Source organism: Bufo gargarizans, chromosome 3, assembly GCF_014858855.1.
Source record: "Bufo gargarizans isolate SCDJY-AF-19 chromosome 3, ASM1485885v1, whole genome shotgun sequence".
Taxonomy (NCBI): domain Eukaryota; kingdom Metazoa; phylum Chordata; class Amphibia; order Anura; family Bufonidae; genus Bufo; species Bufo gargarizans.
The window spans coordinates 513,734,848-513,750,359 of record NC_058082.1 but is presented as its reverse complement, the minus strand read 5'-3'; the positions used below and the strand labels follow the sequence as shown (position 1 = coordinate 513,750,359).

Genomic DNA, 15,512 nt, shown 5'->3' with positions numbered 1-15,512 from the left:
ATGTCTACAGAAAAGTGACAAGATAATTGGGAAGTGCATTGGTACTATGACCCCCATCATCAGCCTGCCACTCACATATCAATAGACAGCAGCAGACCAGCACAACACAACTTACAAGAAGCCACTACTACTACTCCAGCCCTCTCCTGACAGCATGCTTGGTGCTGTAGTTTCAAGAGGCTGAACCACGGACTTGCTATGAGACGTAAAGCAGTTCAGTGAGTGCAATGAGAAACCTAGGAGAACACAGAGTTGCACACACAACTTACCCTGGAGCTCACAAACACATCTCTGCAGTGCAGCAGCCAGCAGATAAGGCGCCACAGATAAGAATACGGAATCTGCCAGAGAACCAACAACCTCAAGGACAGTGGCTGAAGAGGCTCAAACCTCATTGTGGGTGGAGAAAAAAAACTTGGCAGGAGAGCTGTACAAACAAGAGAGTGTCACCCGCTGCCCGGGCACGGCAGAGGCGGCCGCCTGGGGCCCGAGTTGAGTGTGCTCCTCAGAGCCTGGTCTCGGGAGGGGCACTTCCAGATTATTTTCTGTCCACCGCCACAAAACAATGGTGCTTATAGAACAAACTACACAAAACATATTTCACATGAAAACGTAAACACTTAGCTGGGGGGCTCGGTGGAGCTGATGTTGTGTTTTATCCTAATGAGAAAGATTCCATAATAAGGATTTGGAGGGGCAGAGGGATAGCAGAGCAGGGAGAGGCTGGTGCTGCTACTAGGGGGTCATACCATGGGGGAGTAATACAGCCCACCATAATGCCCCCCCCCCCCCCAGTAGAAATAATTCTCGTTATAATGTATACTGTACAGCATGGTGTATGGATTATAATGTATATTGTATAGCATGTTGTAGAGATTATACTGTAAACTGTACAGCATGGTGCAGAGATTATGTATACGGGGTGCAGGGGTTATACTGTGTGCTGTTTTGATGTGACAATTATCTTAGGTTTTCATATCACCCACCTTTAATAGGGCTTTGCCCAGCTCTTAGCCGACCCTGCTCAACATCTGCCAAAGCCTAATGGGAACACCGGTCTAAAGCAGAAAGGCAAAATATGTATGGGAGACAAAAGTCCATCGAAGACAGATGGGGGAGTTGTGTGAACAACTTTACCCTTTGGATTGCTGTGTTTAGACTCTTAAATGAGGCGCCATGGTGTTTTCTGTAGCTGGTCTCCCTAAGATCAGCTATTGTTTTGTTGTCTCCAAGGCATTGTTCCCAGTTAGCAAAAAAAAAATAATACTCCACACTGATGAGGGGCAAAACCCCGAAACATCTGTCTGTGGATGGATAACTGGCTTAGGTTTTCCCAGTCACATACTTAAGGCTTGTAAAAGAGCGGGATCTTGACAAAGGGGCAACTTAATATGGTGGATCTGTAATGGGGACACCCCTTTGCTCGGTTTTCCTTCCTTAGAGGGATAGCTGGCTTTCACTGTGTTGAAGACCCATAACTGGGGCTCCACGGTTATTTTGCATATTACTGTTTCCCAGGGAGTTTTGTATTGCTGTGTTGAGACTCTTAAAAGAGGCTCCACTGTGTTTTCTGTAGCTGGTCTCCCTAAGATCTACTATTGTTTTGTTTGTGTTGTGTGAACAGTGGGATACAAGTTGCTGTCAGGGAATTCTGGTATATGGCTTAATTTGTATGCAAGTTGATGTGAGAAATGTTAAAATATTTTCTAATGTGTCAGTAGAAATAATCGAAAGAATCTACATAAGTAAATCTGTCCAAGACTTTCCCAACTGTTGTACTGAGGAGAATTGTTCATATAAGTTAGCAAAGATTTACTGTGCTTACCCCTGCAGCAAAGACATCCATTGTAAAGTGATGAAGGCCTAATTATAATTTCTTTCCCTAATACTCATCAATCTGTATGCTAGCTGTAAATAATCAACTATGCAAATGAACGGTTATGATGCTGTAATACCCACTGGAGAAGAGGGACGTATTAGGAATTTGCCGCATTAGTATCTCTTGAGTAAGAATGATTCTTCAGATACTAACAAAGAACTATTAGAGACTGTAAATGGTTCTCTTGAGTGACACTGGTTTTGCAGAATTGTACATACAAACATTTTTTAGCTACATTCTATAAAATATATTAAAAATAAGCAATTTATTGTGCATAGAATAAATGTATAGTAACACACAACAAAAACATACTGCTGGATTAAATGGGTAGTCCAGACAGCATCAGAATGGCTTAAAAAGATAGCAGTCATATTCACCCTCCCATTACAATGTGTATTTTCATTTATTTTATATACTAATATATACAGTTGCAAGAAAAACAATGTGAACCCTTTGGAATGATATGGATTTCTGCACAAATTGGTCATGAAATGTGATCTGATCTTCATCTAAGTCACAACAATAGACATTCACAGTCTGCTTAAACTAGCACACAAATAATTAAATGTTACCATATTTGTATTGAACACACCATGTAAACATTCACAGTGCAGGTGGAAAAAGTATGGGAACCCCTAGACTAATGACATCTCCAAGAGCTAATTGGAGTGAGGTGTCAACTGGAGTCCAATCAATCAAATGAGATTGGGGGTGTTGGTTACAGCTGCCCTGCCCTGTAATAAAAAACACACACCAGTTCTGGGTTTGCTTTTCACAAGAAGCATTGCCTGATGTGAATGATGCCTCGCACAAAAGAGCTCTCAGAAGACCTACAATTAAAAATTGTTGACTTGCATAAAGCTGGAAAGGGTTATAAAATTATCTCCAAAAGCCTTGCTGTTCATCAGTCCACGGTAAGACAAATTGTCTATAAATGGAGAAAGTTCAGCACTGCTGCTACTCGAGTGTCAGCTAAAAAATCCTAGAGTGTCAGCTAAAAACTTACAAAAGTCTCTGGCATATGCTAACATCGCTGTTAGCGAATCTATGATACGTAAAACACTAAACAAGAATGGATTTCATGGGAGGATACCACAGAGAAAGCCACTACTGTAAAAAAAACAACATTGCTGCACGTTTACAGTTTGCACAAGAGCACCTGGATGTTCCACAGCAGTACTGGCAAGATATTCTGTGGACAGATGAAACCAAAGTTGAGTTGTTTGGAAGAAACACACAACACTAAGTGTGGAGAAAAAGAGGCACAGCACACCAACGTCAAAACCTCATCCCAACTGTGAAGTGTGGTGGTGGGGGCATCATGGTTTGGGGCTGGGCTGCTTTGCTGCGTCAGGGCCTGGACGGATTGCTATCATTGAAGGAAAAATGAATTCCCAAGTTTATCAAGACATTTAGCAGGAGAACTTAAGGCCATCTGTCCACCAGCTGACGCTTAACAGAAGATGGATGTTGCAACAGGACAACGACCCAAAGCATAGAAGTAAATCAGGAACAGAATGGCTTTAACAGAAGTAAATACGCCTTCTGGAGTGGCCCAGTCAGAGTCCTGACCTCAACCCGATTGAGATGCTGTGGCATGACCTCAAGAAAGCGATTCACACCAGACATCCCAAGAATATTGCTGAACTGAAACAGTTCTGTAAAGAGGAATGGTCGAGAATTACTCCTGACCGTTGTGCACGTCTGATCTGCAACTACAGGAAACATTTGGTTGAAGTCATTGCTGCCAAAGGAGGTTCAACCAGTTATTAAATCCAAAGGTTCACATACTTTTTCCACCTGCACTGTGAATGTTTACATGGTGTGTTCAATAAAAACATGGTAACATTAAATTCTTTGTGTGTTTTTAGTTTAAGCAGACTGTGATTGTCTATTGTTGTGACTTAGATAAAGATCAGATCACATTTTATGACCAATTTGTGCAGAAATCCATATCATTCCAAAGGGTTCACATACTTTTTCTTGCAACTGTGTATATGTATGTATGTATGTATGTGTGTGTGTGTGTGTGTGTGTGTGTGTGTGTGTGTGTGTATATATATATATATATATATATATATATATATATATACAGTACAGACCACAGTACAGTACAGACACACCTTCTCATTCAAAGAGTTTTCTTTATTTGCATGACTATGAAAATTGTAGATTCACACTGAAGGCATCAAAACTATGAATTAACACATGTGGAATTATATACATAGCAAAAAAGTGTGAAACAACTGAAAATATGTCATATTCTAGGTTCTTCAAAGTAGCCACCTTTTGCTTTGATTACTGCTTTGCACACTCTTGATGAGCTTCAAGAGGTAGTCACCTGAAATGGTCTTCCAACAGTCTTGAAGGAGTTCCCAGAGATGCTTAGCACTTGTTGGCCCTTTTCCCTTCACTCTGCGGTCCAGCTCACCCCAAACCATCTCGATTGGGTTCAGGTCCAGTGACTGTGGATGCCAGGTCATCTGGCGCAGCACCCCATCACTCTCCTTCATGGTCAAATAGCCCTTACACAGCCTGGAGGTGTGTTTGGGGTCATTGTCCTGTTGAAAAATAAATGATGGTCCAACTAAACGCAAACCAGATGGAATAGCATGCCGCTGCAAGATGCTGTGGTAGCCATGCTGGTCAGTATGCCTTCAATTTTGAATAAATCCCCAACAGTGTCACCGGCAAAGCACCACCACACCTCCTCCTCCATGCTTCACGGTGGGAACCAGGCATGTAGAGTCCATCCGTTCACCTTTTCTGTATCGCACAAAGACACGGTGGTTGGAACCAAAGATCTCAAATTTGGACTCATCAGACCAAAGCACAGATTTCCACTGGTCTAATGTCCATTCCTTGTGTTCTTTAGCCCAAACAAGTCTCTTCTGCTTGTTGCCTGTCCTTAGCAGTAGTTTCCTAGCAGATATTCTACCATGAAGGCCTGATTCACACAGTCTCCTCTTAACAGTTGTTCTAGAGATGTGTCTGCTGCTAGAACTCTGTGTGGCATTGACCTGGTCTCTAATCTGAGCTGCTGTTAACCTGCGATTTCTGAGGCTGGTGACTCGGATGAACTTATCCTCCGCAGCAGAGGTGACTCTTGGTCTTCCTTTCCTGGGGCGGTCCGCATGTGAGCCAGTTTCTTTGTAGCGCTTGATGGTTTTGTGACTGCACTTGGGGAAACTATCAAAGTTTTCCCAATTTTTCAGACTGACTGACCTTGATTTCTTAAAGTAATGATGGCCGCTCATTTTTCTTTACTTACCTGCGTTTTTCTTGCCATAATACACATTCTTACAGTCTATTCAGTATTAGCTGTGTATCCACCTGACTTCTCCACAACGCAACTGATGGTCCCAACCCCATTTATAAGGCAAGAAATCCCACTTATTAAACCTGACAGGACACACCTGTGAAGTGAAAACCATTTCAGGTGACTACCTCTTGAAGCTCATCAAGAGAATGCCAAGAGTGTGCAAAGCAGTAATCAAAGCAAAAGGTGGCTACTTTGAAGAACCTAGAATATGACATATTTTCAGTTGTTTCACACTTTTTTGTTATGTATATAATTCCACATGTGTTAATTCATAGTTTTGATGCCTTCAGTGTGAATCTACAATTTTCATAGTCATGAAAATAAATAAAACTCTTTGAATGAGAAGGTGTGTCCAAACTTTTGGTATGTACTGTGTGTATGTATATATATATATATATATATATATATATATATATATGATAAGTAAAGCAGCAGTGTGCATACTCAACCTGCTGCTCTGTTCAGTTTGGGAGGCCCCATGAGTTACTGGGTCCCAGTTACCGTGGTTAGTTGGGTTGGCAGCGGTAGGACCTTCATGAACTAATAGTTGCTATAGCCCATAAAAAAAAAATATATCCCTTTAAGTGATGTAATTTTCTGTTTACTAAATTAGTTGTACCCTGGTTCCTCTTGACACAGAGAACATGTGACCGCACAGCCAGTCACTGACTATAACGATGACCTGCCTTGACCAGTAGTTGGTTGAGCGCTTTTTCCTATTGTGTGCAAGCACGGCCACTGCTGCTGGATTGCAGGGTGGTCGTAACCCCTGGATAGGAGCAATGTATTATGTGATGGAAAAATTAATGAAGCCAGCAAAGGAAGAAATATAGACAATCACAATACATTAGTAAGTGCCTTGTATTAACTTTCTCTACATAATAAATGCCACGTACTGAAGTGAGACAAACCATTTAACACATATTTTTGATTATTGTATTTGGAAAAACATTTGTATTTAAAAAAAATGGAACTAAATGCATACCTGTTTTGTTAAATAAAGTTTTCTTCTATTAAAAGTAATTTGTCAGCAGGAAATTCAGTGTTAAACCAAACATAGTACGTTGTAGGGCTAGCTCAGCTGAATGTAATACCTTTCACTTACTGATCTATCTTCATTCTGGGAAAAGTTATGTAAATGCCCACTTAAGAAATTAAGTACACTGTAGGTGGGCCTTTTAGATGCAGTGGGTGTGGAACCAATGCGCCACCTAATCGGTTTGACTTTGTGCTAGATCTAACCCTGGGTTCAGACCTGAGCGTTCTGAAACGAGCGCTCTGTATGCGCGATTGTATTGGCGTTTACAATCGCGCATACAGAGACAGGCGTGCACACATTGTCGCGCGTTCCCGAATATCTATGTACGGGAACACGCAACAAACGCCCCCAAAAAAGCTCAAGAACTTGTTTGAGCGTCGGGCGTTTTACAGTGTGATCGTACGCGCTGTAAAACGCCCAGGTGGGAACCATTCCCATAGGGAAGCATTGGTTTCTCCTTGTTGAGCGTTTTACAGCGCGTAGGAACGCGCTGTAAAACGCTCAGGTGTGAACTTAGGGTAAGTGTGCTATCCTGGTGGTCACCTGGTTTTCAACTTTAAAACCCTATACAGGGATCTGGTCTTCGCTGCCGTAGAGCTACCAGGCTTCTACCTCATGTATTAGTCCTTGTGGTTGGCTGTTGAACCACAGGGGGTCAGACACTGGTGCAAAGCAGTCAATACTTGCAATAAGGAAACAGGCCAAGGTACAGCCAGAGTACATACGAATCCGTGAAACAAATATTAGGTCAAGGCTCATAAAATAGGTGGATAAAATAAAAACAATATGGCTCTTGGAATGTGGCACCCTCAAAAATGTCCTTAAAACTTGTTTTTATTGTGCAAAAATTCTATTTAAAAAAAATTACATTTATTTGGTATCACTGTTAGTCCTGCCTACTAATATAAAGTTAATATGTTAACACATGGTAAACAGAGGAAAAATATAGCAAATTTGCATTTACTCTAAAAAATTAAATAAAAAAGGAATTCATAAATTATACATTCACTAAAATGTTCACTATAAATATTTAATTATTTTTTAAAGAGATGAAAAAGGCAATTTGCCATGTGAAGATGTGAGCCGTCATATACTTGGAAAACCAGTATCGAAGGGGTCGGAGTCTCCAAACTCCTTTCTGGACCAAGAGTATAGAAAGCGGTTCAACACTGTAGAGGAAGATGCTGTCCTTTATTGCTACGAGTATGACAAGGGAAGAGCCAGCATGCAGAGTCGCAGAGAAAGCACCCCAACATATGGTAAGTGCTACTGATCGATGGGCCTGGTTAATAATGGTGACCTTTATATATTGGCAAATTACAATCCAGGGGAAGCAGGAGACCTGCTTGTCAACCCTCATAGTAGGAGAAAAGAAGACCCTGCCTCTGAAAACGTATACTGTAAAGCAGATGTTAACATGCGCAGTAAGCATAGTTTGTATAGTGAACCAGCTTTGTAAATGTAAAATTGTAATGAAGAAAACGATTTGACCCAGTCACCTAGCCCCCGTTCATTTGCATATATTAAAACATCATTTTTCTCAGCACTTCAGGCACATATGAACACGGGACCAACACAGGTGCCTTCAGCTGCCAAGCACACATACAACAGGTCAGCCAGTTTCATACAGGTGCATTCATTCTTAATTGGTCTCTGTGAGCCTGTGTAGTGCATTATCTCTTTATAAAAGACAACAAAAGCCATTGAAAAATCCTTTGAAAGAGTGCATTTAAAGCACCATTGTTATGCAGAAAGTGCATCTAGAGACCAAACAAGAATGGATACATTTATAGTCTGCCGACAGATGCCCCATGAAGGGGTTGTGGCTACAGATATTGCTGATCTTTTCTTAGGACTGGCACCCTCATGATCTGTTGTTTCAGGCAGCAGCAGCGGAAGCAGAAGGCTCGGTACACTGTGCAGTATCCAGCACCAGTGTACTGCAGCTCGGCTCCCACTGTGATAAGCTGCAGTACCTGGCACCGCATCTGCACAGTGTACAGGGCTGTCTGCCTCCTGCTCATGCATTGTATAGTTGATCGACCCAATCTGATATTGATGATCTATCCTAACAGAAACAAACCAAACATTCCGGATAACTGCATGATCTTGAGCAGAGAGGAAAGCTGCATTTACATGCAAAAGTCATCTCCTCTGTGTGGGGACAAACAATCACTGCTGTGATCATTCATTCCCATACAGATTAATTGCTTTCCTGTGTACACAGTACAAATTGCTCCCAGTAAACAAAGATTTTATGTGACGCATAAAGGATGAAATCTAAAGATCAGCTAATTGATTCTAATTAATCAATTAATCTTATCAGAAGGGCTTCTTCACCTATGTGGTGGTGGGGGGAACTGTCCCTGCAGGTGAAGAAGTGCCCATCTGCCACAAGATTGATAGGGCCTGACATTTATCCCAGCCCTGAAAATCTCCTGCCTGCGCCGCTGCTCCAATTAGCTTCCAATAAACAAATTGTCCGGCCCTGTCAATCTTTCGGCGGGTGGGCGCTTCTTCATCTGCAGGGACCGCCCCTCACAGATGAAGAAGCTCTGCTACTGAGACAAATCAGTTTGTAAGCATCAATTCACTCATCTCTTATGCAGTCACTAGTGATGGCCTTGCAGTTCGCCCGGTGGTCTGTTCGCTGCAAACTTTGAGCGTTCGCGATCCGCCGAACATGCGAACATGTGGCGATGTTCGCGCGCACCATATTCTTTTGCATTGCGCTGAACTTTGACCCCTGACACATCCATCAGGTGGGAAAGGACAACTAACGTTTCAACACATAGACACACCCCCACCCTATAGCTGAACCCAATCTGGCTGCCATTTTACACTCTGTATTTTGTCAGTGTAGGGAGTGGTTGCTTTGTGGATCAGGGACAGACTGTTAGTGACACCAAACGCTAGCTAATAGGGCCATAAAAGTCATTTTAAGGACTGGTATAGGTGTGCTATCAATAGGTGTGATATACAGAGGGGTGTGATATACTTATAATATACTTTATAACATAGAAAGTATATTATAGTGCATTTGTACTGTGCAGCAGTTGTGTGCGGTTCTGCTGCGATACCGCAGCTATATAGAGGGACAAACGCTATTGGAACAACTAATTGCAACAGGTGTGATATACCAGTTGCCCCCCAAAAAACGTATTGAGATATGAGGTGTGATATACCTATAATATGCTTTCTATATAGTGCATTTGAACTGTGGAGCAGTTGTGTATGGTTCTGCTGCGATACCGCAGCTATATAGAGGTTCAAACGGTATCGGAAACAACTAATTGTAACGGGTGTGATATACCTGTAGACCCCCCAAAAAAAAAATGATTGAGGGGTGTGTTATACCTGCTTCCACAAAAGACTGATTAAGGGGTTAGATATACCTGCTTACACCAAATATTGATTGAAGCCTGCAAAATACCTGCTTCCACAAATACTGCGCTTTGAAAATTACAGGGAGACGAAGAGGCAGGTCGTTCCGCAGGGGTGGTAGGGGTCGGGCAGGTGCACCAGGCCAGAACCTAAGTGGGAAGTTGAAGAAGGTGTGTGCGATTACTTCAAAGGACGCACCAGAGTTGGTTGAGAGGCTCACTCATCCTTCCGCTTCTGCACCCTCCTCATCCTCTGTATCTGCACCCTCCTCACTCTTAGCTGTGTGCACCCCCAAATCCACCACCATAGCCCCTCCACATGAGTCAGAGGAATTATATTTTCCCATCCATTCCCAGAACTTACCGATGCTCAGCCATTCTTGACATCGGATGAGGAAGAGGAGGTAGCAACGGCCGCCACCCAGCGGTCTGACGACAGTACTCAGATCAGCCCAAGGAGAGAGGTCCCCGCTGTTGCTGCCTACTCCGAGATCTCAAATGTCAGTGGTGGTGAAGTTGCGGATGATTGATGATATGTTGATGGGCGTCATGTGGGTGCCCACAAGAGAGGAAGAGGAAGGGAGTTCAGAGGGAGAGATGGAGCAGCAGAGAGGGAGGAGAAGGAAGAGAAGCAGGCACCGCTTGCAGGGCACAGGAGGCAAAAATCTGACTGCAAATTCATCTGGAGCCAGCCGTCCACCATGCACGGTCACTTCACTGGCACTTCCAGGACGCTGGCACATGGCCCCGCAGTGTGGGCTTTTTTTAACGTGTCAGCTGCTGACAGTAGTGTTGTCATCTGCAGCCTGTGCTGTCAACGCATAAGTCGCGGTAAGCCCAACACTCACCTAGGGACAACTGCCATGCTATTGTCGCATTCATCTGGCATAAGGTAGGCTTCCATGGCCCAAATGTTCAAACGTAAAAAGATGATGATGCTGGGTAAACCTCTTGCCCAATGGCAGACCACTGGCTTGTCTGAACTGCTAGCCCGCCAACTACTGCCATATAAACTGGTGGACTTGGAGGCCTTTAGAAAATTTGTGGCCATTGGCACACCACAATGGAAGGTCCCCAGAAATAAATATTTCTCCCAGAAGGGCATTCCGGAGCTATATAGCCACTTTCAGCGGCAAGAGAATATATCTCTGGCACACAGTGTCGGTGTCAAGATACATCTGACCACAGACACGTAGTCTAGCAAACACGGGCAGGGAAGGTACATAACTTTTACTGCCCACTGGGTGAACCTTCTGACAAGCGTCAAGCATGCAACCTGTGGCACCTGTGTGGATTTGGTGTTACCGCCATGGATTGCATGCAGGCCTTCCTCTTTTTCTTCTCCATCCTCCATCTCCTCCTCAGCTGACTCCTCCTTCTCCACTGCTACCACCTCTTCCGCTGCACCCCCCCCCCCCCCAGAACCTAATCGACGTCCCAGGTGAGACTTTGTCATGCTGTGCTGCGGATGTTGTACCTGGAAGCCAAGAGCCACACCGGTCCTGCACTGCTTTCAGCTCTGCAGTCACAGGCCGATCAGTGGCTAACACCGCTCAATTTGACAGTTGGTAAAGTGGTGTGCGACAACTGTGCCAATCTGTGCCAATGCCGTGCATTGCACACGTTCTGAACTCAGTTGTGCAGCGGTTCGTTGCCAATTATCCCGGGGTCCACAGTACGTCTTGCGGCAGGCCACGAAAATCTCTGGCCATTTTAGAAGATCTTACAGGGCCATGGCTCGCCTTGCTGACGTTCAGCGGCGACACCACCTGTCCGTCAAATGTCTGGTTTGTGACAGCCCGACGCGCTGGACCTCCACCTTGTATATGCTTGATAGGCTGCTCCAGCAGCAACGTGCCGTTAACGACTTCCTGTACGAACTCTGTAGCAGGACAGGTTTTGGGAAGCTTGATTTCTTTTCACCGCGCCAGTGGCTGCTCATGCGCAACGCATGCAGACTTCTGCGGCCATTTGATGAGATCACCAAACTGGTCAGTCGCAGCCAGGGAGCCATCAGTGACATCGTACCTTACGCCTTCTTTCTGGAGCGTGCATTGCATCGTGTCATTGATCAAGCCATCGAGGAGCAGGAAGATGAGTAAGTTGCAATGCTGAATGAATTCCCAGGGGGAGGGGGGTACTCCATTTGATACAAGTCAGCAGGAGTCTGAAGAGGAGTAAGAGGAGGATGGTGGCTGGGGCGAGGAGGAGCAAGAAGAGCAGGCTTTGAGGGGGACTTTAAACTTTTTGGGGATCCTTGTAACAGTAACATTTGTATCCAGTGAACACCTAATGTATCTCCAGCCACATCAGCCAAAGTTCTTTTCTGTCTGGTGAATGCCAAATTTTTGGTGCGTGTGCTCCAGTAGCCTACAGTAAAATTTTAATTGTGATCGCCTAATGTACCTCCAGCCACAGAATCGCAAGTTCTTTTGTAAGGTAAATGCCAAATTTTTGGGGCCTCTACTCCAGTGGCCTACAGTAACATTTTTATCCAGTAAACGCCTAATGTACCTCCAGCCACATCATCACAAGTTCTTTTCTGCCAGGTGAATGCCTAATTTTTGGGGCCCGTACTCCCGTGGCCTAAAATAACATTTTTCTAGGCTCCAGAGTTTCCCTTTGAGACGCATAAAAATGGCCCCTGATTTAAAATACATATTTTTTGTGGGAATGTTTACCAACAACCCCCCTCTGGTATATCAATGTCCATGTTGTGGAACTATTTGTATACTTCTAGTAAGTGTTTGCTGGCTGCAATCATGACCTGAAGGTTTTTCAGGTTTGCCTGCCATTAAAGTAAATGGGGCTTGCCGCGATTGCACAGTTCGCGAACATTTGATCGCAAACGCCGAATTGTCCCTGCGGATGTTCGTCCATCACTAGCAGTCAGCAGATGATTAAGCATTTGCTTATTCATCAGGTTATCGGTGACACATTTACACAGGGCAGCTGTTGGGTATGCGCATTTGTACAAACGCATATTTAGAAATATAATCATGATTTTTTATTTTTGCAGCTCGACTGTTTTGTTGCATTTTATTTATTTTTTTGTATTGCTTTTTGTTTCAAAATACCTTGTACTGTTATTTTTGGAATTACTGGGTGAGAAGACTTTAATGAGCAGGGACTTGAACCTCTCTGTAACAAAGACCTCAGACGTCAGCATCTGCCTCAATGGCTTCTTTTATTAAATAGATCCAAAAATGTATAAAATGCAATGACATGGCCGAAACGTCGCACCATTTGTACAATTTTGTATCTGTTTAATAAAAGCAGCCATTGAGGAAAATGCTGACATGGATGTCTCTTTGGAGTTTACTAAAAGCTGTATGTGGATCTATCGACGGGACGGGCTATTGCATTTCTAATAGCATGTTTATAAAGGACGTTGATGCTCCTTTTGAATAATTCTTTGACAATTGATAGACCCTTACTGTGTCCTCAGGAAGAAAGCCTAACCATTTACAGAAGCTTCGTACAAAGATCTGAATAAATATACACGTAATCAGTTTCTCTACAGTTACAGTACTTGAATAACCACTGTATAATATCAAGCGATGTACATATCATCTGCTACGTCACCTACAGAGGAATGTCTAGAAGAGTGCAAATCATTAGCCCTGCTGTATTTATGTGACAACTCTTATAGGTGCTGCAAAATTTTGCTCGGAGCTGTTGTCACTTCTAGCCTTTGCACCTTTTCTCGGTATAAACATACAAAAACAGAATGATGTACATCACAAGCTTCATGGTCACCTATCAATTAGTTAATGTGAAATTCAGTCTTGCCAAAGGGTGTTATTACAAATGCAGCCAGGCTGCGGTAACTTCTTCCGGTTTACGCTAATTGCCAACTGCGACTGTGCTTGCATTTTGAAACCACGGCAAGTACAGGTGCAGCCTGGCCATTAGTGGTAACCTGCTTACTACAACTTGGCAGCAAATGTGTATTAGCACCATCAATATCCACTCCATCAATTAATGACTCCATCAAGGCTTGATTAGCAGGACGAGCCATACATCACTGTTTAATGTCAATATTTGCATTCTCCAGTGATTGTGACACTCTCATACATTCTCTTTTCATAAATAAGGCCCCTTGCAAACGAGTTTTCTGCTCGTTTTTCATGCATCAGTTCTGCATTGCGTAAAAAACACAGCATGTTCTACATTCAGCGTTTTTCACGCAGCCCTGGCCCCATAGAAATGAATGGGGCTTTAGTGAAAAACACATTGCATCTGGAAGCAAGTGCGGGTGCAATGCGTTTTTCACTGATGGTTGCTAAGAGATGTTGTTTGTAAACCTTCAGTTTTTTATCGCGAGCGTGAAATAGGTATCAAAACGCATTGCACCCGACAAGGAAAAAACTGAACAACTGAACGCAATCGCAGACGAAACTGACTGAACTTGCTTGGAAATGGTTTGAGTTTCACTGAATGCACCCTGAACGCATCCTGACACAATCTGTATCGTTCGTGTGAAAGAGGCCTAAGGGTACAGCGACTTGGGTCAGGTTTCTGCATGCAGTTTTGGAAGTTGTATCTGTCCTGTATACGTTCTCTCCTTTTATGACCCAACCCTGATTGTGGCTTCCAAAACTGCATGCAGAAACCTTACCATGTGGCCTTAACCTTATTGTATTATAAGTATTATTTTATACAGAGAGAGGCAAAAGTCTGGACACACCCTTTCATTGGAGTAATATGTTGAAAATTGGCTTCCAATGAATGAAAGTCTTAATTGGGAGGGAGACTATTTGGTGGAGGAAATGTTTTTGGCTGCCATTTTAAAATCTGCCATATTGAATTCAGCTCAGTTTTCTCCATTGTGGAAGGGAATATGTAATATATCAGTCTTGGCTACAATTTACTCATAAGCACGTTGGTGTCAATCTGACCTATTTTTACCTGTATAGGACCGAGGTAAAAGTTTCCTAAAGCACTTTACATGATGTGTTCCATGTGTCGAATGTTTAATCCAGTCTTTGTGAATATGCTGAAGGACCACAGGGTGATACTTCTTCACAGCACAGTAGGATTTACCATTTCAGGTTAGGCATATTGCATTTTTTTCCACATACAAAAGGGACTTTAAATGACCCCAGAGATAAAAGTCCAAAGGCGTGAAGTCCTGCAACCTTGGAGGTCCATTCTGTCGGACCTCTAAGTCCAATTAAGTGGACCTAACCCAGGGACGCTTTTAACAGGATGGCACACCTCTTTGCTGTAGCTATCCACATAGAATTGCCCCTAAGTTCGCCGGACTTTTATCTTTGGTGTGATTTAAAGTCCCGTTTTTACCGTATGTGTAAAAGTATGCAATGTGGCTCCCCTGCAATGGTGAATCCTACAGGGTTGTGAAAAATTATCACCTGTGGTTCTTCAGTGTGTTCACGAACACTGGATTAAGTGTTTAACCATATGCATCCTGCAGATTTATAGGCATATTAAACACGTCATATAAAGCACTTTAGGAATATTTTACCTCACTTAACTCCTAATCAGGTAAAGAGAGGTCAAAACTGACACTTCCAGTGTGTTTCTGAGCCTGGTCTAGTCAAGACTGATATATCATGTCATCACCTTCCCATTAGAAAAACATGAGCTGAATTCAATATGGTGGATTTCAAAATGGCCACCAAAAATGTTTCCTGCACCAAACAATGCTGCCTCTGTCCTAATTAATGCTTTCAAACAATAGAAGTAAATTTTCTACAGATTTCACCAGGACACTTATCTTTTCCTGCAGAAAGCAGTCTTTTGCAGTTGGCTTTTGCTGGAAAAAATTTTTTTGTGTAAAAACATGTAGTGCTCCCTCTCTTTCCAAAAAGAGGTTCTTCAGCAGCTTCAATGTGTTCTGTGACCCTTCAGCTGTGCGACATCATT

At 43.2% G+C, this 15,512-nt stretch overlaps 1 protein-coding gene across 5 annotated transcripts in view; it reads left to right on the top strand.

Moving 5' to 3' along the window:
- CNKSR2 (connector enhancer of kinase suppressor of Ras 2) overlaps positions 1–15,512 on the top strand; it is a 414,221-nt gene that overhangs the window by 208,604 nt on the left and 190,105 nt on the right. For all 5 annotated transcript variants that reach the window (XM_044283965.1, XM_044283964.1, XM_044283963.1 and 2 more), the window contains one exon: positions 7,288–7,499. In XM_044283965.1, coding sequence (XP_044139900.1) covers positions 7,288–7,499 — 212 coding nt within the window. The remainder of the gene's footprint in view (positions 1–7,287; positions 7,500–15,512) is intronic.